Source organism: Poecilia reticulata, linkage group LG17, assembly GCF_000633615.1.
Source record: "Poecilia reticulata strain Guanapo linkage group LG17, Guppy_female_1.0+MT, whole genome shotgun sequence".
NCBI lineage: Eukaryota > Metazoa > Chordata > Actinopteri > Cyprinodontiformes > Poeciliidae > Poecilia > Poecilia reticulata.
Genome location: NC_024347.1, coordinates 6,483,067 through 6,504,238, shown reverse-complemented (window position 1 = coordinate 6,504,238; position 21,172 = coordinate 6,483,067). Strand labels below are relative to the sequence as shown.

Below are 21,172 nucleotides of genomic sequence, written 5' to 3'. Positions count from 1 at the left end.
CTGATAAATTTTTATTAATTCTTGTCACTGTTTGGCTATGTAAAATGTGTTTACAAAATGACTTTAACTTGTCTAAACAAATGGAAAAATAATTTGAACTTTTGAAAAAAAAAAATCTCACTCTTTGCAACTATTAATTGAATTCTTATTTAACCACAATTCAAGAAATAAATGAGTTAACGTAAGCTTTATTTAATAACAAGCATAAATACATTCATTATAGCAAATAGAACAAGAACAACTTGTTTAATATAAACATATATAACTCAATATACCAATACAGCTCTGAGAGGTCTGTGAAAGAATAAAAGTTTAGCATTGAACACTGAACTGTAACGGATCTCTTAGAGGATAGTATATTCTAGAATATACCATCAAATATGCCAAGAAAAGCCTCCTCCTCTGTGCTGTGAATAATGGACAAGAAAAAATAAACAGCAATTATTCATTAATCAGGCAAAAATAAAATCACTTCAATAAAAGTAGAGAAGTCCCAGTCATAGCACTTTAAAACAATCGTTTTCAGGGCCCCTAATCAAAACGTAATTCTGGATACTTGTTGTTGGTGTACTGCAGTCCAATCAACTCTTCTGGCTGTGTTTTACACAACTTATTTTCAAAAAGAAACTAGGTACATTTTTTTTCAAAGGTATAGCTGAGTTTTACTATACACATTATTTATCTTTTACTAAACAGTGACTCCCTGTAATGACGCGACTGTACTGGCTGCTGCAGCGCCTGGTCTTTGTGTATCATGTCACCTGCTCTGTAAGCTCTGCCAATACATCCCCAGCTAATCAAGAGCAGCTTAATCAATAACTCACTGTTTATGTTTAGAAACAAATAAAGACATTCTTTAACAAGCTTCAGCAAAGTTATACAACTTATACAATGCAAAGGACGTTTATGAACAACTTCAAGTTTCGCACAAATTTAACTGGAACCACATGGAAGATATGTTAAGGGCTAATTAATGGAGTGATAGAAACATACAAAGTAATTCTAGCAGGAGCGCAGCACTTCAGTAATCTACTTCACATAGAAAAACCCTGACAGCAGGAACAGTTTGTTGAACATCTCTGCACATTGAGGACTTTCCATAACTAAATAAAACATAAATTTTACTCTTTGCCAGAAAATCCTGAAGGAAAATGTCCGGCCATTGGTCTGTGAGTGTAAACTATGGCACACTTGCGACATGCAGCGGGACAGTGTTGTAAACACACCATCAAGTCCACTTCTGGCTAGCCCAGAAGAGTCTGTTAGGTGGTATACAGTCACAATATTAATATCGACCATGTAGTATGGATGAAATTAATCAAGTTGATTTAACTGCATTGCAAATTTACACAGTTTTAATGAATGCTGATGATAACCCGTCTTAAAACACTAAGACTTGGGACGACAGATCCTGAGTGGAACATCCCTAGATTATCAGTGAGATTAGATTACCTTTTATGAAGAGGCAGGTTGGAACTGGATGTTGCATTCATTGTAGAGAAGAAATCCAACCTTCTGCTAACCTGTTCACCCAGAGTGTGTGCTGGGAGTTTTTCAGGTGTTTTTACATTGAAGACATCACTGAAAACATTTGGTCTCTACACAAAGTGAAAGACAAGAACACAATAACTGTACAACTCCCACAACCAGGAACAACGATAAGAAGCAACATCGGCACTTCGGATCACGTTCAACTAGCAAGTCAGACAATTTTAATTAGCAAACAAAAAGAATGGAAGAAAAATGAGCTTCACATGCTCACACCTGTTTATCCCAGTCCAGTGCAATCCTCTTCTGTGATGTGAATGACTGACTGATAGAAGAGAGTCCAACATTCCTGATTTCAGGACTTGAATGTGAAATCGACCTAAGACCAGCATGAAATTGAAAGATGTTATTAGATGCGTGTGGTTTTATGTTACAAATTCAGCTGTAATAAGAAGCAAAATGTAATCCTTTTTTGGGGGTCTAACCTCAGTGATGTAGTAAAAGTGGTCATACAGGGCTCTGCTTGTGAGCTGCTGATCAGCACTGGTGCTGTCAAAAAATAGATAATAAGTAAACTCATAGTCATTACAATTATGGAAAGCAGGGTTGTATAGATTACAGTTTTCTGGCCTATCATCGATCTTTTAAAAGCCTGATTTATTATTACAATTTTGGTCTATATTGACTTATTTTCTGAAGAGTCGCTACATATAGAGACAAAGTCACAAAGTTGGTGAAAGTTGCATGTTTAACTAGTGTTAAACTAGTTAAACATGCAACTAGTTAGTTGCATGTTTAACATGTTAGTTGCATGTTTAACATGCAACTAACTAGTTTAACATGCAAGTTTAACACATGCATGTTAAACTTGCAAGTGTTTAACATGCAAGTTTAACATGCGCCCGTCTCCAATCTCCCATAATTGAGAAAATTGGCAAAGATTTATTGGTGCATCTCTAATGGAGAGATACTCCAAAAGTCTTATTGGTCATAAAATACACAAAAACTTTCATAAAATAACATGAAATATATTTTTTACATTACATTTGACTTAAAATGTAACTACCTGATATCTTGTTTTGAACATGCTGCTGCACCTGAGGCTGAAAGCTGCTTTCACATGGGGGTGGTGATGTTTCACTGGCATTCAGCAAGTTTTCATCATCAAAATCTCTCCAGTCATCCCATTCATTTCCCAGGTCAAAGGTGACACTTGGTATTTGGAGAGATGAAGGACTTTTGTAGGGTTTTTTTTGTTCTGGCACCGCAGTGGACCAGCCTGACAAAGCTGAGCTGACTGTGCTGATCTGGTTCGGAGGCGGTCTGGAGCCCGAGCTGAATTTCAGGGTCATCCACTTTGAGGAATCTGGACAGAAAAATTATACAGAAAACAGACAGGAAGTAAAATAAAATATAATTGTAGAGTTCTAGAAAAGTGCAGCATGAGATTTCAACTTGCTACATCACAAGTGTTATTTATTACTATAAAAAGAACAAATGTATGGCATTTAACATACATGATACATGACATCACAGAATGTGCCATATTATTAAACAAAATTAAATAGTTACGCAGAACATCTGTACTTTGATGATAAGCAGGTGCTGCAGGAGAAGTTTGGGAAGTCTCTGCCAATCCCTCAGAACCGTCTTCTGCAGAGAAACGGTAATCTGAAAAAGAAACAATACAACAGTAGAACAGAAAAAATAAATGTACACTGTTGAAATCAGGTAAGTACAATGGTAGGCCACTGGTCAAAAAACAAAAGGAGGAGTAAATTTCTGCCTAAAAACTCTAAAACACTTTTGAGTTTCAAATGTTGAAAGTTTTCAACGGTGGTTATTATTAAGAATGGCCAAAGATGAAAACTGGCCACAGTAGATGATCATCTGCAAACTGATGCACCTCTCATGCTCTGTGTTACAAGGTTTGTGGAGTTTAAAATACTCTTAATGCTGCAGCTTGTTTACCTCTGTCAAAATCCTCCAAAGAAACTACATCAGGCAGCTCAGCGTAGTGTTCAGCTGTCAGCTCCATGTCTGCACTTTTATACTCATTTCCTGCATGCCTGCACATAAACACACAGAACTAAAGCTTGCAATAACAAAGTTTACTCACAAGATACTTGTTTTAGCATTTATCTAGCCACAACTTTTCATCAAATAGATACCAGAATAAGCTAGGGATCATGTCTTATTGTTGTGAAAAATTAAACGAGAAAATCAGATTTTCAAAAATAAAACAAGAAATGCAGATCTGCTAGAGCTGCACAATGTGGAAACATAAGTTTCAGTCAAAGCAGAAAAAAAGAAAAGTTAGGACACCAAACCTTTTACTAGAAAGCTGAAAAATATTGTCTAGTAGATCAACGACCTCATTTCTTCTTTGAAATATTAAACTTTCTACATGTAAATATCTAAATCAAAAATGGAATATATTGGGTGTACCAATTTTATTTTTATTGTTTGGTCTCTTGTCTAAAGGTTCTCCAAGATATTACAAGCATTTTAGTTACAAAAACTAGCTAAACAAAATTACCCAGCTCTGATGGATTGTATTTGTAATGAACGAATGAATGAAATGTAAATACCAGGAGAAAGAGTGAAGTGTTTCTCTGGGATTGTAGGCAAACCTCTTCATGTTGACAGACAGAGGCTCTTCACTCATTTTTATCTGATGATCACAAAACATGAAACATTTACAACATGAAGCGCATATATGGCAATATTAAACTTACTATCTTACACGTAAAGATATTTACACCAAACCACATTCAAGGTTTTTGATAAAATGAACTTTGAAAAGCACATGTTTAGCACATTTAAGGATTGTTCTTATTAGAACAAAAATGAACAGAATCAATGAAAAATCTGCAGAATATGCCAATTTCTTTTTTTTAATCAGTAGATTAATTGATAATTACATTGGGTTTTACATTTATGCCTTGAATGAAGAAGACAACTCTGTATACCTTTCTATGTTCTTTCCTATGTTTTCTGTGTTGATACAACAGTTGATCATCAGAGTTTTGTACTTTTAGGCCTGGACGAGTCATAAGCCGGTAATAAAATGCTTAGCAAAAAATAAATATTGACAGAAAAGCATAACCTTGGAAACTGGACTAAAAGTAAAAGAGTAGTTAATTTCGAAACTCTGATAAGTCTTTCAGAAAACTACAACAAAGTTATAAAGCTATGATAGACTAACATTTAAGCAGAGAGACAGTGCAAAAATCTTCTTGTCTACCTTAAGGCGTTTGACAGGGGTCTGTGCAAGTACATCAGACCTGTTCCTCAGGTCCTCCAAGTAAGAGGAGAAGCTGGATTCATGGTTGGCTGACCTTTTCTGTCCTACAGCAACACCTACTTTACCTAACGAGGAAATATAGAGGTGTCAACACAAAACTGACAAAAGGAAACGTGAATTACACAGGCAGACACATAAACTGGGAAAAGTTATATGCTTTACTCACAGCAGTCATGAGCACAGAGGTTCTTATTTTTGCAGAAATGATTGCACTGTCTTTTACTGGCTGAGTCTGATCGCACACACAGGAAAAAAAGTCAACTCGCTGCATTGATGTAAGGAACAAAAACTATTTTACCTTGTTACATCAACCAAAACCATCATTATTAAACTACTTTATATTGCCTAGCTTCTTTGCAGATGAGGCTTTTTGAGTCTCAGAGCAGTTTGAGTGTTGAGCTCTCTGTCCAACAAGATTATCTGTTTTGCATTGTGGAATTTTAGTCCCAAGATTTTGGGCTGCAGCAGAGTAGTACACAGGAAACTTCAGCTGGATGTCCAGACCCACTGCAAAGAACGACAAAGTCAAGTTTAACAAGCTCTGAAAATTCTACTGTTTTTATGAACGTCTACATTTACCAAAAAAAAGAGCTGTAACTGTAATTATTTCCCACCACTGAATTTTCACCTACAGAATAAATGTTTTCAAATTACAGATTTATATGACTGAACTGTGAACAACGTATATTCCCTGTTCATCTCTAACATGTGAGAGAAAAAAACTTTTGAAATGTTTGTTGATATATTTCTAAGTAGAAATGTATCTAAAGATTTTTCCGTAGTTTACCATATTCTGAGCTGATGAGGTTGACACTGATCTCATTTCCTTTGGAAGCCTTTGGCACATCTATCTTTTTGGTCCAGCTACCAGACTTCAGCAGCAACGAGTCCCTGAAGAAACAGAGATGAAAACACCCTTCTTAGACCAGCTTTAGTCTGGCTTAAACTCCAGTTGTGTTTTAGTACAGCAACATTAACCAAGGGGAGCGTTTCTCACTTGAGTTTGTGTAGAATGACTACATGGTTTTCAGAGTTGCCAATGATCAGAGAGACGTAGTGATGGTCTGGAGCTGTTCTCCTGGACAGCAGCTGGGCTTGGTTTTGTAGGGTCACCTTTACCACAACCTCAGCTGTGGCACTGCTGTACCTGGGCAGCTACAAAAAAAACAAGAAGCTTAAAGACAGAAGTGCGGCGATAACAGAGGTTGAAATCACTAGTTTAGGATAGAAATCTATTCTGAAGTAATCAAAATGGAATAGTTCAGTAAAAAAGGAGGGAACAGGGGTTAACAGAAAGTTCTCTATTTACTCTGGTTTGGCTATCCTTGCCTAGAAGTCATATTTACGCCAAACTAAAAACTGGATCTCAAAACAACAACAAAAAGTTTCTCAGTGACAAAAAGTCAGAGATGTTTTATTGCTGCATTTGATTCGCCTGCAGGTCAGAGCTTGGAACTGGGAATGAATTCAGCGTGTTCTAGCTGTTGGTGCTAACTGCTACTACAAACACAGGCTGATAATAACATACCACATGTCCAAACTCTTTTCTCACTTCTTTTAAATAGCCTATTGTTTTGATGAAAAAAGGAACATTTTGTACATTATTTTAATGATCCTACTCCCTCTCAATTTCTTTGGATCAAATATGCAATTATTAATAAGTGAACAGTATTTTTAAATTTGTCTTAAGTTTGCCGTTACTGTACAGTATGTTATTCTTAGTGCTGTTTTTAATATTTTTATTTTTATGTCAATCTATATGCTACAATTTGCCTGCTGTCACTTTGTTTCTCAATAAGGATTATTCTATTCTATTCTATTCTATTCTATTCTATTCTATTCTAACATATTCATAAGAATGTATGCCACTGGTTTATTAAGTCATAAATCTAAAAAAAAATTATATTTACACTTTACAACAACTATCACTACATTCTATATCTGCAGCGGCAGCCATGTTGGATACTAAACTTGGAGTTGATGTAATTTTACAGCTTCCTTTGTCTTTACTAAAGTGAATTAAGAGAATTTTAATAAAATGTTTGTTAATAAAACAGAAATGAAATTCTGGACAGGAAATGTATCCTTTAAAAACATAAAATGATTCAAATAAATACAAAGATGCTTTTCTGATTCTTGTTGCTGTGAGGCTCACCTGTTCCAGGTTAATGTCGTACTTTGGAAGATGAACAACAGATTCTCTGATTTGGTTTCCAAATGGCGGATGTCTGTTAAGAATCTGCATTGGGACAAAAAATTGTTGTTAGCAGAAAATGAGGCAAAAGGTTAAAATCAAAACAAGTTTCAAATGAAAAAAATTTCAATTAAAAGCAGCCACTAAACTTACAGTCATATTCTAATTCAAAAAATGTGAACGTGCATTCAGACGAGGCTTGAAAATAACCTCCTAAAAGTAGGTAGTAAACATACTTTTCATTAAGCTCACACTACTTTATTAAACATGTTTTTTTATTGGTCTGATGTCTAATTTTAAATGTCTTGCTTTTATTAGCTGCCAGTGGTAAAATCATCATAATTAACAGAAAAAAGGCTGCAGTTAATCTATATAATGTGTTTCACTTAGTTATTTAAGTTCCTGAAATGAATTAACTTTTTAATAATATTCTAATTTATTGAATGGGTCTGTATATCATAGTGCAGTGAAACACATAACAGCGTATGGTTGTCAGAGGTTTCCAGTAAAAACGTTAGAGTGGCTGACCAGCTCCAGCTCTCTGGGGTTGGTTTGCTCTATTTTGCTGAAACTGGTGAGGCCAGCATTCACCATCGCAGTTGACAGAGTCAAACCTGAAGGACGGTGAGACACAGAAAAACATCAAGTTTAAGTTAATAATGTAGAAATTTAGACATAAAAAGGTCTTGTATGGGTGGTCTTAGAATATATTTTAGTAATGTAGTCCTGAATTTCGCCATTTTATGATGCATAGTGTGGCAATGCACTGACCTATCTTCTCCATCTGTTTGGAAACAAAAGGTGAGTTTTCCCACAGCTTAGCTCTAAAGCACTTAGCTAAGATCAGGGAGTTAAGTGCAGCACAAAACCCAGTCTTAGATTGCTGAGTAAGAAACTCTGACAAGCCTGTTGAGAAGAAAACACAAGATAAGTCAGAAAAAGAGGCCTCTGCAAAGAAAAAGAAAAAAAAAACTGTTTACTTTTTGCCATTTTTATACTCACATTTGCTGATTCGCATCCCGATTCTGAAGATCTTTGCAGTCTCTTGTATAAGACCAAAGTCTTGAATTGAGATAGAGTTCAACTGAGCCTGAATTAAGCTACAAGAAAACATGGATCAGAACCATTAAAGTTCTTGAGACGAACATCTTTGCATGATATTCTACCAAAACACACCGACCAGTTCACTTTCATCTCGCTGTTTTTGATCTTTCCCTCCAGTGGAAATCTAAAAGAATACATCCAACAATCTAACACTGCTATTACTGTATCTGGTGAGACATACATCAAGAACATGTTTTGATACGATACTTTATAATCCTTCAAAGGAGTCTGACCTGATGGTGGCCCTGTTCTTGTCTCTGTTCAGGGTGTTCAGGGTTTTCTTTTCATTTACTCTCAACTGAACATCCCTAAACTCCTTGCTCTTTGACATCAGGTCAACCTGCGCACAGAATGCCAAAGACTTTTAAACTGGATCCATTTTTGCATTGCCACCCTTTAGTGAAAGTGCTCTCTAAAATATTTGCACCAACAAACGTCCTGTTTTAAGTCAAAGCACACAGAATGGGGATTTTTTTTTCCTGTAGCACAGACAGCCTACCAGGTCAGGCAGTGTTTCACTGCCGGTTACTCTGCTGAACAGCTGCATTGTTTCAAAGGCTACACAGTACCTCGCCATCAACCTGCCAGCTTCTGTTAAAATACAAGAAGCGTCTTCAGATAAAAAACATAGAAACTCCTTTCAAAGCACTAAGTTACCATGCTATGTTTCTCCACCTGTGGGTTTGATGTTGATATCCTCATCCATAGTGATCAAATCAATGGCTGACAGAGAGTTGAGGGTCTTCAGACACAGTTCTGAAAAAGACAGGATAATCCAACTGGGCAACACTGTATTTGAAGGGGTGTGCATAAGAATGTCATGACACTGTCAAGTATGACAAAAACACCTGTAGTGAACATAAAGTAGTCTTCGTGAATGTTTATGACAGTTGTCATTAAGTGTCATTCAGTAAATACTGACATTTTTAATGCAAAATTTTGCATTAAAAGTCTCAATATTAAAAGTGACACTTTTAATACAAAATAAGAGTGTTAATCTGTTCCAGTTTTGCAGTGACACTTTGCATTAAAAGTGTCATTTTTAATGCAAATTAAAAGAAACATTATTTACCAAATGACACTTAATGACAACTGTCATGAACATTCATGAAGACTCCTTCATGTTCATTAAAGGTGTTCCGTTATGTTTATGTTATTATATGTCATATTAGTCTTATGCACGCCCTTCAAATAAAGTGTTACCTCAACCTTTACCTTTGACTAGAAGAATACTGCTAGCACTTTGCTAATATCTGGTACTATTTTAATCAGTTTTAATGTATTTGCAGGTAATTGATCAGTCAGCGCTCACCTTGAAGCTTTGCTTCAATACCATATCTGTCTAAGTTGGTTGAGAAACCTGAGTAGAAAGTGAGAACATAAAGGAGTAAACATCATACTTTTTTATATTTATTGTATTTATGCTAAACGTCAGATGTCTGTATCTGTATCAGAAGTGAAAAGAGTGGATTGGTGCATCCCTAGTTTTAATATGAGAAAAAGGATGTGTATGCAAGGCACTGAGGAAGATAAACACTTGATTTGAATTTATGGGGCTGACCGTAGTGAGACGGGTTCTTAAGGGCTCTGATGTACAGGAAGGTGGAGCGTATCCAGTCTAGAGCCATGTTGACATCACTGATGGTCTGGAGAACAATCTCAGCATTCAGGTGCTCCACCAAGTGACTGTGTAAGCTACAGGAGCACAGTGTGTTAAAATATTATCTGTATTGTGGGAATGCTTCTGCAGGAAAGAAGGACAGAGAAAAAAACAGGGGGGAAAAAAAGAGGGGCGGGGAGTAAAAACAAGCATGTCTTTGTCCTACCTGCTCTCAATGATCTCTATCCCATTCATAAGTTTCATGTACTTCTCTCTGGTGTGAACCTTGGTCATGATCACTGCAGTTGCTGATGTATCAAACTGAGGGGTTGAAATGCAGTGAGAAAGAAGGTGTAAAATGTCATTGTATTAAAAAAAACAAACTTTGCAGTGAGAACAAAAAAACAGAAAGTGTCCCTCAAGTTTTAACTGTGTTGGTACCTGAGGCCGCCCCGCCCGGCCAATCATCTGCAGGATGTCAGCCTCGCTGTACTCTTCACAGGAGCCGGCAACGTACTGCATCGTTGACTTGATGACAACCAGGTGAGCAGGAAGGTTCACCCCCATAGCCAGAGTCCGGGTTGTAACTGGGACGTCACAAACAGCAGGGCACCTTCAATTATTCAGCCTTCTCTGCCAATTAGGTTTATGGGCAAAATTCTAACTGGCCAATGTGTTTGCGATAAACAAATTACATAATAGCAGCTTAAACAGGTAAGTAAAATTATTTAAATTATTAAAATAAACAATTTAAACATGGATTTGATCCAAATTCAACAGTAAATCTTGTAATTACTGTAATCTCAAACTTATTCAAACCCCTAAATAATATTCTTCATAAGTTTGGGACCACACCTGATCCCTCAACGCTTTGATTAGTTACATCAGGTCTGTTGGCTTTAAAGGGGGGGTACTTTGCAAAAGATTATTTTTGAACTTATCAAAGACATACTATACCTGGAGTGTTGCTTTGATTTGAGAAATTCTTTAATCCCCATGCCCACCATTTGGGGGCATCTGTTCCTACAAAGCACCGCATATTTACCCAAAGTTCCAGCTTGAAGTTTTAGGCCCCAGGTGAGCTCTCAGCCCACAGAGCAGCACTCCCTCAGGACTCCCCCACTCAGTTCCTCAGACTAGTGGCAGCAGCAATTAGCAAACACTGAGTAGAACTGCGCATCTGCTGAGCTCATTATAGGAATTACTACTCAGTCCAATGTTTCTAAAACTGTTGTAAACGGCATCATGGAGAAGCATTGCTACGATGACATGCTGATAGCGTAGTGTCAGGAAGAGTAGGAGCTTGTTAAAGAGACAGAAGTCAATTTTAAGGCGTCAGATGCAACTAAAATACTAATTTTGCTGTGGGGGTTGAACAATTTTAAGCGTACCTGTAAAATGTACCCACATACTGTAGTTTTCTCATCATTTTGTAGAAGAATGATGGAAGAGAAGTACAATAAACTCCTATGACCTACAGACCTTGTATTTGCTCTTACATAGGACAGGCAGGTCTCCCAGGGTGAAGGCCTCTTCTACCAGCTTCCTGTCAGACAAGTCAACGCCTGCATGGTGGTAACCAACTCCTAACATCATCAGATCTGGGCCAAAAGATTAACACAAAATGTTTTATGTAAACACATGTGGGTTCTGTCAGATGATCCAGACTTTAACAGGTTCATGTTTCAATTCTGAGTTATTAAAAAAATAGGTTATTTAACCAAATAGTGGACAGTTATTAAGCAACACAGTTTTAGAGCAGTTCACAGGAGCTGCTAATTAAATAGGCCATCAAGCAATACAACTACACTGCATTATTACTACTTTTATGCATCGGCATATAATAGTTTCCCAAATGTTTGGTTTAACATGTTGCAAGGTGCATTACCTCTCAGTTTTGAATCCAGAGTAGAGTTTGCATATGTCATCAACCTGCAAAGTCAATAAGATATCATAAGCACAGCAGAGTAGCCTGTAATACTCTAAAGAAATCTACAACATATTGTTATTAAATTATTCGCACACATAGACATCAGAACGGTGCACCTTTGCTTGTGTTCAAAGCTCATTATGAATCGGGTATCCTTGGCCAGAACTGCAGCCGACTGCTGAGCTCCTTTCCTTGTTGAGCAAAACTACAAAAAGGAAAAATGATAGGAACAGTAACCAGAAACAGGGGAAAAGTAATACTTTAAACTAAAAGAATATTGCCACCTTCTATAAAGTCATGTAAACAACTACGACACTGCACCACATACTTTTAATTTACACAGTTGTTAATAAGACTAAATCACTCATATTTTTTCACAGGACTGTATAAACATGAGAACTGAAATAAAAAATATTGGAAAAACTAACAGACATGACCAATACAAGACCCAAAGGTTTATGATATCTATATATATCTATCTATATATTTATATATAGATAGATATATACAGTGGTGGAGAAAGTACTCAAAAAATTTACTTAAGTAAAAGTACAAATACACAGACAAAAATGTACTCAAGTAAAAGTAAAACTACCRCATTAACATTTGTACTTAAGTAAAAGTAAAAAAGTACTGGCTTTTAAAAATACTTAAGTATTAAAAGTAAAAGTACTTGCTGAATGCATTACCTAATCCCTAATACAATATCATTTAGTGAACCTATCTTATTTAATTTTAATACATTAGAAATGTGCCATTTTAATGAACAATGCCACAGATAAAGCATGATTTTATTATGTTTACTCTGTAACATAGTTTAGACTTACAATATGTGATTCTATGCATCATAATTTCAGGGATGGAAACATCTTGTCTCCTGTCCTAACATAGCATAAACTTCACTTTTTTTTGCCATTAGTGGCTTTTATTTTTAAAGAAATCCAACAGAAAGAGGATGGAAAGAAGGGGGGTGGATCAGTAAAAATCCGTCCAGAAGAATCGGATCGTTCCTGAATGTCATATCAATGCAGACTTTGGTCACAGCGTTGTCCCATATATGCGACGCCTCTGTCAACACCTCCACACAATAATTCAGCATGAGTGACAACTTTTGTAGAAATGTAGTGAAGTAGAAAGTATCTGTACTTAAGTACAGATACTTAAGATACTGTACTTAAGTACAGTATCTGTACTTAAGTATCTGTACTTAAGTACAGATACTTAAGTATCTGTACTTAAGTAGAAAGTACAGATGTAGTGGAGTAAAAGTAGAAAGTATCCATTATTAAATCTACTTAAGTACAGATACACAAAAATTGTACTTAAGTACAGTATCGAAGTACTTGTACTTCGATATTTCCCACCACTGGATATATATATCTATATATATACTATATATAGATATACTGTATATATAGTATAGATATATGCTATATATATATCTATATATTGATATAGATATATTGATATAGATATATAAAATTGTATATCATGATATATAACCAGTATTTCCTCACTAATCTACAAGTTGCGTTTCCACAGTTGCTCATCCACAATAGTTAGCTGTTCTACCCCTTTATTTTCTGTTTAGTTTGGTAATTTTCATAAAACCAGTGGGTTTTATATTTGCCCTTCTGTTTTTAACCTCTGCAAGCCGCTTTACTTTACACCTGTCTGTATGAATACTGCTAACTAGTAAGGCTTGATTGATAAATAATAACTTACCCTTTACATTGCCTCTCAAGGATTACATGAAAACACAAAACACATTAAGTAACTGTCACCTGCTCCACTTACCACTAGCGTAGGCTTCTGGTCAGAGTACGTCTGTATTATGTTGGCCATCTTGTAGTTGAGAGACAAATCAAACTTGAACTCTGTTTGTGTCCCACTGCAGGGGAATCCCAGGACCACCTTCCGAAGCTTTACTGGACGGTGGCTCTCATCCATACTCAGATAGGAGGCCGGCTCGCTCCCATTGGAGAGCCAGTCAGCTATCTAATAACCCAAGCAGTTCTGAAGTCAGTCACAGATTACTGATGCTGCCAAGACAGATCTCTAACTGAGCATGTTTCTTTGTGACACTTACGTCACATATGTTGGGGATTGTGGCCGACACAGCCACTAATCTCATTGTGACGCCTGCCTCTGGGTTCTGAGATGTCCTGTATGAATTCACTGCCTTCATTCTGCTCACCACCACTTCCAATGTGGCGCCACGGGTTGCATCCTTCACCACATGAACCTGGAAATACATTTTTTTTTATGCTGGTTAAATCCGGGAACCTGTCTGGGATTTAACAGGAAGTTGACCAAATCTTTTTTATTGCATATATTTTATTAATAATAGATGCAGCTAAAGATTTCTGAAACATACAATGCTTTTGTCATGATGTGAGGTTGAGAGTGGTGAGGGAAACGCAGGCAGGCCCCGGTTGTCATGATGAAAGTGGATTTTTAATAATGAAGACACAGGTAGCAACAAGCAAACAGCGATAGATGACAAACGAACCATAGACAAGGACCCGACAAGGAACACATACAACAGGTGGGACCAAATACATAGGGAGGGTAATCAGAAACGAGACACAGCTGGGAACAATCAGGACGGCACAGAGACTCACAGGGGAAAACGGGACACAGAAAATCTCAAACTAGCACACAGAAAACACAGAACCTAACAGCTTTCAGAAAGTATTCAAACCCTTTCCCCTTTTTTATTATCGGAGATTCGACCCAAATGAACATTTCTGGAAAGGCCTACAAAAACAGGCTACCTATCAACGCAACATATCCAATTTTACTGAGCTGAGATGTAGTGTCTTATAATAGTGACACTGATCATCCACCAACTAGCAGATAAAAAGGCACTAGTCATTTTTACAAGTGACGCACATTGTGAAATAAGTGATGTTACACACTGACCTCGTCAATAAGGAAGAGTCTAACAAGCTGCAGCAGAGAATCCTTCCATTTCCTTGACATGCTGTCCCACTTCTCCTAGTAACCAAACACAGCAATGCTTTAACTACTGAGGGAAACAACAACGGTTTTACATATCAGAGGTTTTCTTTTGGTACTCTCGTTTGAGTAGCATCACACACAGGCGTGGTCAGGATGATGTGGGAGTCATGAATCTCGAACAAGTCATCGATCTCTGTGTCACCGGTCAGCTCCTTGCAGGTCAGCCCCAGAGGACCAAACTTCTTGCTCCAGCTGTCATAACACTGGCTGCAGAGCGCTTTGATGGGAGCCACTGAGGAGAACAAACACAAAGTCTGCCCACCAGAAACAAATTTATAATTTTATTTCTATCTGTTTTGCATTTTAACACAAATCCCAAAGGAAAATATTATTTTGATGCATTATTTTAGCAAATGATTGGGCTTTTATTATTATTATTATTATTATTATTATTACCGATACTTAGAAACTGTGGAGTACTAATTACTTTTACAAATTTAGAGCATTCTTAGAAAGTCCAGAGAATACTTACTTATATTTATCTAGCAATATACAGTACTTACTTAGCAACCCAGAACAGGTATTAGAAAAAAACTTAGAATCCAGGAAAACTACCTTAGCAACTACTTTTTAGACTCCTATTCAAACCCAGAAAAGGAATTAGGCCTTATACTTACTTATACTTATCTAGCAACCCTGAATAGAAGTATCTAGTTTACATACTTTAGATCAACACTATTAGATTATTTTTCTTCTTTTGCTCTTGCTTTTGGTTTGTCATTTGGTTTGTATTTCCTTTAGTTCATGTAAAGCACTTTACATTTCCTTGTTGTTGAAAATGTGGTATATAAATAAAATTACTTTACCTTACAATGATGTTGTGTGAGTACTAAAACTGAACTGATCAGGCATTTCTTGGTCGATGCCTATTTATTTATTTTTTTACATCTGACCTGCTGATTCTGATTTTGAACAATTCTGTTTTTAAGGACTAAGTACAACAGAAAATGAAGAATTGTGATTGTTCTAATTCATATCTTAAAGCATACTAACTTTTCTTGACTGTCACTAAACTTAAAAAAAGCCCATCAAAGATCATGTTGTTGCTTGGTGGGTTTATAGACTAAAAGTAGTGAGAGTTTGTTGGCCTAGCCTATTTCCTGAATAACAAAATAAACTTCAGGTTTTCAGTATTTGATGCGCTGCATATATTTGTAACCAATCAGATCCAACCATAGAGAAAATTGGCCTATATATTGGTCTCACTATACACAGCTTTGACATCTCTCCATGGTTCCTGAGTCTCCATTAACAGGCGAATGATGGCGAGCTCAAACAGAACCGTTTTCCCCGATCCAGTCGGAGCACAGGCTACAAAGTTCTTGTTTGTGTAAAGAACCTGCAAACACAGCAACAATTCTAACAGTATTATGTTATTTATCTTATTTAGCAATATGTTTGTACGGTTTCTTTTAACACTCACATCATCCAGAGCTTTGGATTGGACGTAATTGAAAAAGGGGAACTCGCTAAAGATGGATCTGAATTTCACTGCTGTGTTGCACGTTTCAGGAAATCACTCCGCTTGTTTCCAGCGTAATTCAGAGGTGGACAAGTAATTTCCAAAAGTCTTTATGTACATGAAACAAACAGGAAAGGATACGGATTTCTGACACGGGACGCAGAACTTCAGAGCCAGAAGATCCTAAAATGGAAGAAACCAAAGACGATGTTTGCTTACAGCCACATTATTTGCACAGCAAAACACAAAATTTTACCAAGTTTCTGGCTTAGTACACTTGGGAAAAAAAACTAACTTCAAGGTTACTCTTCAGCAAGTTGTAGAAGCTTGATTCAAGTAAATAATTATGTAATATTGATCAAAAAGTAGATTTTATTAGTTATAACAATACAATTTTCCCATGTTGTAAGAAATTTGTTTTGCCAGTGAAACTACTTTTTCTTTCATCAATATTAAGTAATTATATATTTAAAAAATGCTCATTGAAAAGTTACTTATAAGTTAGTTTTGTCTCATTTCAAATGTACCAAAAAATATTTGCACTATAAACTTCAAGATTTTATGTTTTTGAAGTGAATATTTTAATAAGATAAATGAATCAAACTAAATATTCTTTTAAGAATCAGTGAGTTCAGAAGCTCCATAGTATTACTGTCTACATCTTCAAGTGTTTACCACCTAGTCACCAGTTGGTTTCATTACAATGAAGCAGTCAATGAAGGGAGCTCACATTATAATGCCTCATCTTACCCAGACACACTATGGCAGCTTCTGCCACAGTCAGTAATGGGAATACTTATCATTACGGGTGTTATTTGATAAACTGAGTGTGTCAGTGTGTCAGTGTTGAGCAGAACCTTGGATGTGCAGCGGTTGAGGTGTCATGGGTGGAACGAAGGCTTTCTTTGCACCCTTGTACGGCGTTTCTGCATGTGGCGCCTGTTGCAGGGGTCGTACGCTCACCGCAGACGAACAGGAGAACGGAGGAGCGGCTTTACCGATGGCAGCCTGTGGTAGTTGGAGAGCAGGAGGCACGGTTGCCATGGCAACTGGGTTGAGAAAAGTTTGAGGTCTGGATATTTTCTCGCCGCCGCCGCCGTTCCTGCTGCAAGACTTGAGGTCAACGTTGGTCGACAAATCGCCTGCGCCGCTCAGCGCAGGACTCCTGAACAAGCTGTTGAGTGTGGAAGGAGAGAAACTGAAGCAACAGCAGGAAGGTAGAGGAAGAAGAACGACTGCTGCTGAGCCGTAACAGAGAGGGGAAAGCATTCAGGCGTCTGGCTTCCAAGACCAGTATGGAGGACGGCTAAACATCATATTTTGTTCTTTTGCAAAACTCTGAGAATATTTACAGCACACCTACTTTAAGGAATCAGCAATATATTTTAATGTTCCACATGGCTCTATTGCAATAAATCAATTAATCATATAATAAATGAAAACAAGCTGGTCGATAATTTTCATTTGCATGATTTGTGGTTTTTGTCTCTCTTTCTACCTAACACTGAAGGACAAAAGACTTCAGTCTGGTGCTTTGGTCTCAATGAGACCTTTTATTGGAGGACAATTTTGTTTACAGAGACTTCATAATTCATGTTGTTTGTTATTTCTGTTGCTTTATTTAATTATTTTAGATATTTAAAATGTCTTTCAGTTCAAGTGTTAAATGCTCATTTGAAATTAAAGCTTATTGATATTTGAGAATGTGTTCTTGCATTATTATGCCTTTAGATACTTTAAAATTGTGTCAAAATAACAATGTTATCGTTTATCCAGATAGCTTCTGGGACAATTTATCATCAAGCAAAATGTGTTATTGTGACAGGCTTAATTCCACATACACCTAGAGAAAAGCAAAACATTGTGGATCTGAATAAAACAAACATATGGAAGAAATCTAGTCTTACATTTCAATGCACAACATTGAATTTCTATCCTGTCCAATTATTTGACAGGATAGATTTCATCATAAAATAGATTTTATGATTATATTATTTTTTTCAAACTTAAAATTATTTTAATTCTCAAGCAAAAATTTCTGTCTCAAGAGACTATATATTTATTTCATAGAATCGTAGGTTTCACATGTGAAAGTGAAAAAGTATTCATACTTTTTGAACTTAGATACATTTTGGAATGTTATAACCACAAGATGAATTGATTTTGTTGGATAGATCAACATAAATATGTTTTTCTAAAAAAAACAACAAAAAATCTAAAAAGCATGGCGTGCATTTGTATTCACCTTCCCTTAGACAACACATTGTAGAAGCAGAGTATTCATGATACTTCTGTATCATGAATGATTTATTTCCAAGCCCCTCCAGAGCCTGATGATATCCTGAGGAGGTAATTTAGTCATGAGTCAGCTGTGTTGGAGCAGCGACACATCTGCAGGACACTGGCTCCTGACGACTGGAGCTGCATTATGGTAAAACATTTGAAAACTCTTTCCACCATTAATGTGGCACATATCATGCATTGATTTGTTTGCTTTCGGAAAAACAAAGAAACCTGTTATAAAAGCATAAGTGTGCACAACCTTGTATCTATTGTGTATCTATTTGTACACCGCGACTCAGGGAACTTTACATCATTTCTCAAATCCTTTCTCCAATAATTGGAGAAAATATAGAAAAACTGAGACGTATATGGATGTTTCTCCCAACATCCATATTCAGATATCTGATATATCTGTTAGGAAATATGCCTAAAAATGATATAGGGTCAAAATGCTCACTTGTCTTGTAACTGCACACATAATTACTAGTGTAGACGCCAACTAAATAAGCCTGAATCCTGAATTCTAATCAAAAGGTACTTCAAAAAAAGTATTAATCTTATGCAACTGGATTTTTGCATTTTTTTCTTTCGTTATATCGGTCTCATTACATTTGTAAAATGTTTTTGAATGATTTGTCATTGTGTAACACTTTCACATTTAAAAAGGGATGTGTGCAGTTCTTTGTGTTCATCTATCATATAAAAATCCTAGTGAACTGAATTCAAGCTTGTGGCTGTAACAATGCAAAATGAGAATAGACCTTCAAACTTTAGCAAGGCACCGTAGTTACAGACAGTAATCCTGTTAGGTAAGGCATGCCTGAATAATGGTCTGTATCTGCCTGCTGGGAAGACCAACTCTGTTGATCTGCTGTGTATGGATACAGGCCATGTGTACTTAAACATTTCAATCACATTGCAGTCATACACAAGAATTCATGTGTGATTATTTCAGAAAACAATGGCAGTAGTTTCGTTAGTCCAGTTTATTTAATTGAATTCTGATAAGTGAGTGGCACTTGCCTTCTTCTTAAAGGTAGACCAGGCAAGCATCTGCTGATAGCCGCATGACAAGAGTCCAGCTGGATTTCATCTCCACCTCCGCCACTCAGAAAACTACCGTCAGGGTAATCCTTTAACCCCTCATCACCAGAGCAACCATTATTTCCCCTGAGGTTGCTGGTGCAATCACCTTGAGTCTCCTCAAATCTTCTCTCTTCATCATTAAAACTGTAGAAACGGTTGATTTTTGACGAAGAGGCATTGAGTCCTTTAAAAGGAGGCTGGAACTTCTTGGGTTTCTGTGTGAAACCTGCAAATACATAAGGAATTAGAAAATGCATGAGCTCTTAACGTTATGGCTTTCAGCAGTGCTTTCCTGACATAAGAAATTTGGACAGAACTTTGTTATTAAATTTGTACTGATGATTGGGTGGATTTAAATCAGGGCCTGAAATTTAGTGATTATTCTTGAAAATCTGTCAGTATTAATGCGGGAAATCCCATCAAAAATATTACAGCAATGTGCAATAACTTGGACATTTGCGTTGGAGCCATGAACTAAATCGAAAAACACTTCTGCTACCCGCCTGTCGCGCTCTCCATTCCTCTCTTTAAAGGGCGGATAACACGATTCTGACATTTTCTGTCATGTTTTATAAACCACACCAGATTATTTATATAGACGTTAAAAACGCGCTTCAATTACAGTACTGTAATGAAAAAACCCCGCTCCGTTTTAGGTAAATTGAACGGGATGTGGCGGCGCTCACCTTGTGAATGCGAAGGCGGATGTGACGTTTGCGCGAGAAGGACCGCCAGTTTTGTTGATACAAAAACAAGCAACTTTCAGCAGACAGCCGCAAAAGTCGTTATCGCTTAACAATTGCGGCTATGCCTTCGCGCTGCATCGCGGCGTTTTGCTCCAACACTCGTGAGGATGGTGTGAGTTTATTCAGGTTCCCCAAGGAGCCTGAGCTACTTTCGAAGTGGGTGAAGCAGGTCAGACGTACCCGTGAGAACTGGAAGCCCACCCAGACGTCTGTTCTGTGCTCGGAACATTTTGAGTTGCACTGTTTTGATTTTGTTCCCGTATTAAAGGAGTCGCTTGGGTATTCGGTTCAACACAAGCGCGTGCTGCTACCAACAGCTGTACCTACAGTGTTCCCCTGTGGCACAGCTGGAGCCACACCGAGCAGCGGTCAGCATGGCCAGGGAGCGAGTACCATAGCTGGTCTGGTGAGCACGACCACATCCCGCTGGATATCCCAACCCGCCCTTCGGTCTTGCATAGTCAAGCTAAAGAAGATGCAGGTAAGATCCGAGATCTTGTGTATTTAAGTAATGTAAACATGACAATTATTTATTAAATCTTACAATCATATCAGAATTAGGATGGTAAAAACATTGAAGGTAATCCCATTTCCCATTTCCCTTGTCTAGAATATCACTTCGTTATATGTATTTAATGAAATAACTGCTGATTTATAGTTGTTAGCTGTGTATACACACGCGCGCGCGCACACACGCACGCACACACACACACGCACGCACACACACGGGGCTGTCTATTGATTAAAAATATTGACATCTTCCTACCATAATGGCCTAAGTAAATTTTTGCCAAAAGTGATTATTTTTCAAATGCTTTTAATGTACCATAACATTGTTTTGTTTGTACGAAAATTTTGACTGGTTTCTGACATTATTGTTATAGCCAATAACCGATATTTACCAATATATACATAGCCACAGAGGTTGAGCGGCTAAAGTCTTTCCTC

General features: G+C 37.0%; 2 protein-coding genes across 3 annotated transcripts in view; one reads left to right on the top strand and one right to left on the bottom strand.

The window, feature by feature from the left end:
* Positions 1-178: 178 nt before the first annotated feature.
* The window catches only part of hfm1 (helicase for meiosis 1), a 24,750-nt gene continuing 3,756 nt past the window's right edge, over positions 179-21,172 (bottom strand). Inside the window, exons 4-40 of one of the 2 annotated variants that reach the window (XM_008433357.2) lie at positions 19,416-19,704; positions 16,967-17,283; positions 16,251-16,292; positions 16,071-16,141; positions 15,854-15,986; positions 14,728-14,879; positions 14,549-14,623; positions 13,713-13,868; positions 13,421-13,621; positions 11,740-11,828; positions 11,582-11,625; positions 11,193-11,294; positions 10,135-10,280; positions 9,920-10,014; positions 9,655-9,788; positions 9,406-9,453; positions 8,769-8,849; positions 8,593-8,684; positions 8,327-8,433; positions 8,170-8,217; positions 7,992-8,089; positions 7,761-7,895; positions 7,518-7,603; positions 6,951-7,034; positions 5,793-5,950; positions 5,583-5,686; positions 5,141-5,302; positions 4,962-5,027; positions 4,736-4,860; positions 4,080-4,162; positions 3,460-3,557; positions 3,076-3,159; positions 2,555-2,854; positions 1,974-2,037; positions 1,765-1,867; positions 1,453-1,598; positions 179-407 (exon numbers count right to left, since the gene is read on the bottom strand). In XM_008433357.2, the coding sequence (XP_008431579.1) occupies positions 362-407; positions 1,453-1,598; positions 1,765-1,867; positions 1,974-2,037; positions 2,555-2,854; positions 3,076-3,159; positions 3,460-3,557; positions 4,080-4,162; positions 4,736-4,860; positions 4,962-5,027; positions 5,141-5,302; positions 5,583-5,686; positions 5,793-5,950; positions 6,951-7,034; positions 7,518-7,603; positions 7,761-7,895; positions 7,992-8,089; positions 8,170-8,217; positions 8,327-8,433; positions 8,593-8,684; positions 8,769-8,849; positions 9,406-9,453; positions 9,655-9,788; positions 9,920-10,014; positions 10,135-10,280; positions 11,193-11,294; positions 11,582-11,625; positions 11,740-11,828; positions 13,421-13,621; positions 13,713-13,868; positions 14,549-14,623; positions 14,728-14,879; positions 15,854-15,986; positions 16,071-16,141; positions 16,251-16,292; positions 16,967-17,283; positions 19,416-19,704 (4,364 nt within the window). In that variant the 3' untranslated portion in view covers positions 179-361. The remainder of the gene's footprint in view (positions 408-1,452; positions 1,599-1,764; positions 1,868-1,973; positions 2,038-2,554; positions 2,855-3,075; positions 3,160-3,459; positions 3,558-4,079; positions 4,163-4,735; positions 4,861-4,961; positions 5,028-5,140; positions 5,303-5,582; positions 5,687-5,792; positions 5,951-6,950; positions 7,035-7,517; positions 7,604-7,760; positions 7,896-7,991; positions 8,090-8,169; positions 8,218-8,326; positions 8,434-8,592; positions 8,685-8,768; positions 8,850-9,405; positions 9,454-9,654; positions 9,789-9,919; positions 10,015-10,134; positions 10,281-11,192; positions 11,295-11,581; positions 11,626-11,739; positions 11,829-13,420; positions 13,622-13,712; positions 13,869-14,548; positions 14,624-14,727; positions 14,880-15,853; positions 15,987-16,070; positions 16,142-16,250; positions 16,293-16,966; positions 17,284-19,415; positions 19,705-21,172) is intronic. The other variant, XM_008433358.2, reaches the window with a different exon arrangement.
* znf644a (zinc finger protein 644a) overlaps positions 20,241-21,172 on the top strand; it is a 20,012-nt gene continuing 19,080 nt past the window's right edge. Inside the window, exon 1 of the mRNA XM_008433359.2 lies at positions 20,241-20,705. Within this exon, the coding sequence (XP_008431581.1) occupies positions 20,286-20,705 (420 nt within the window). The 5' untranslated portion in view covers positions 20,241-20,285. The remainder of the gene's footprint in view (positions 20,706-21,172) is intronic.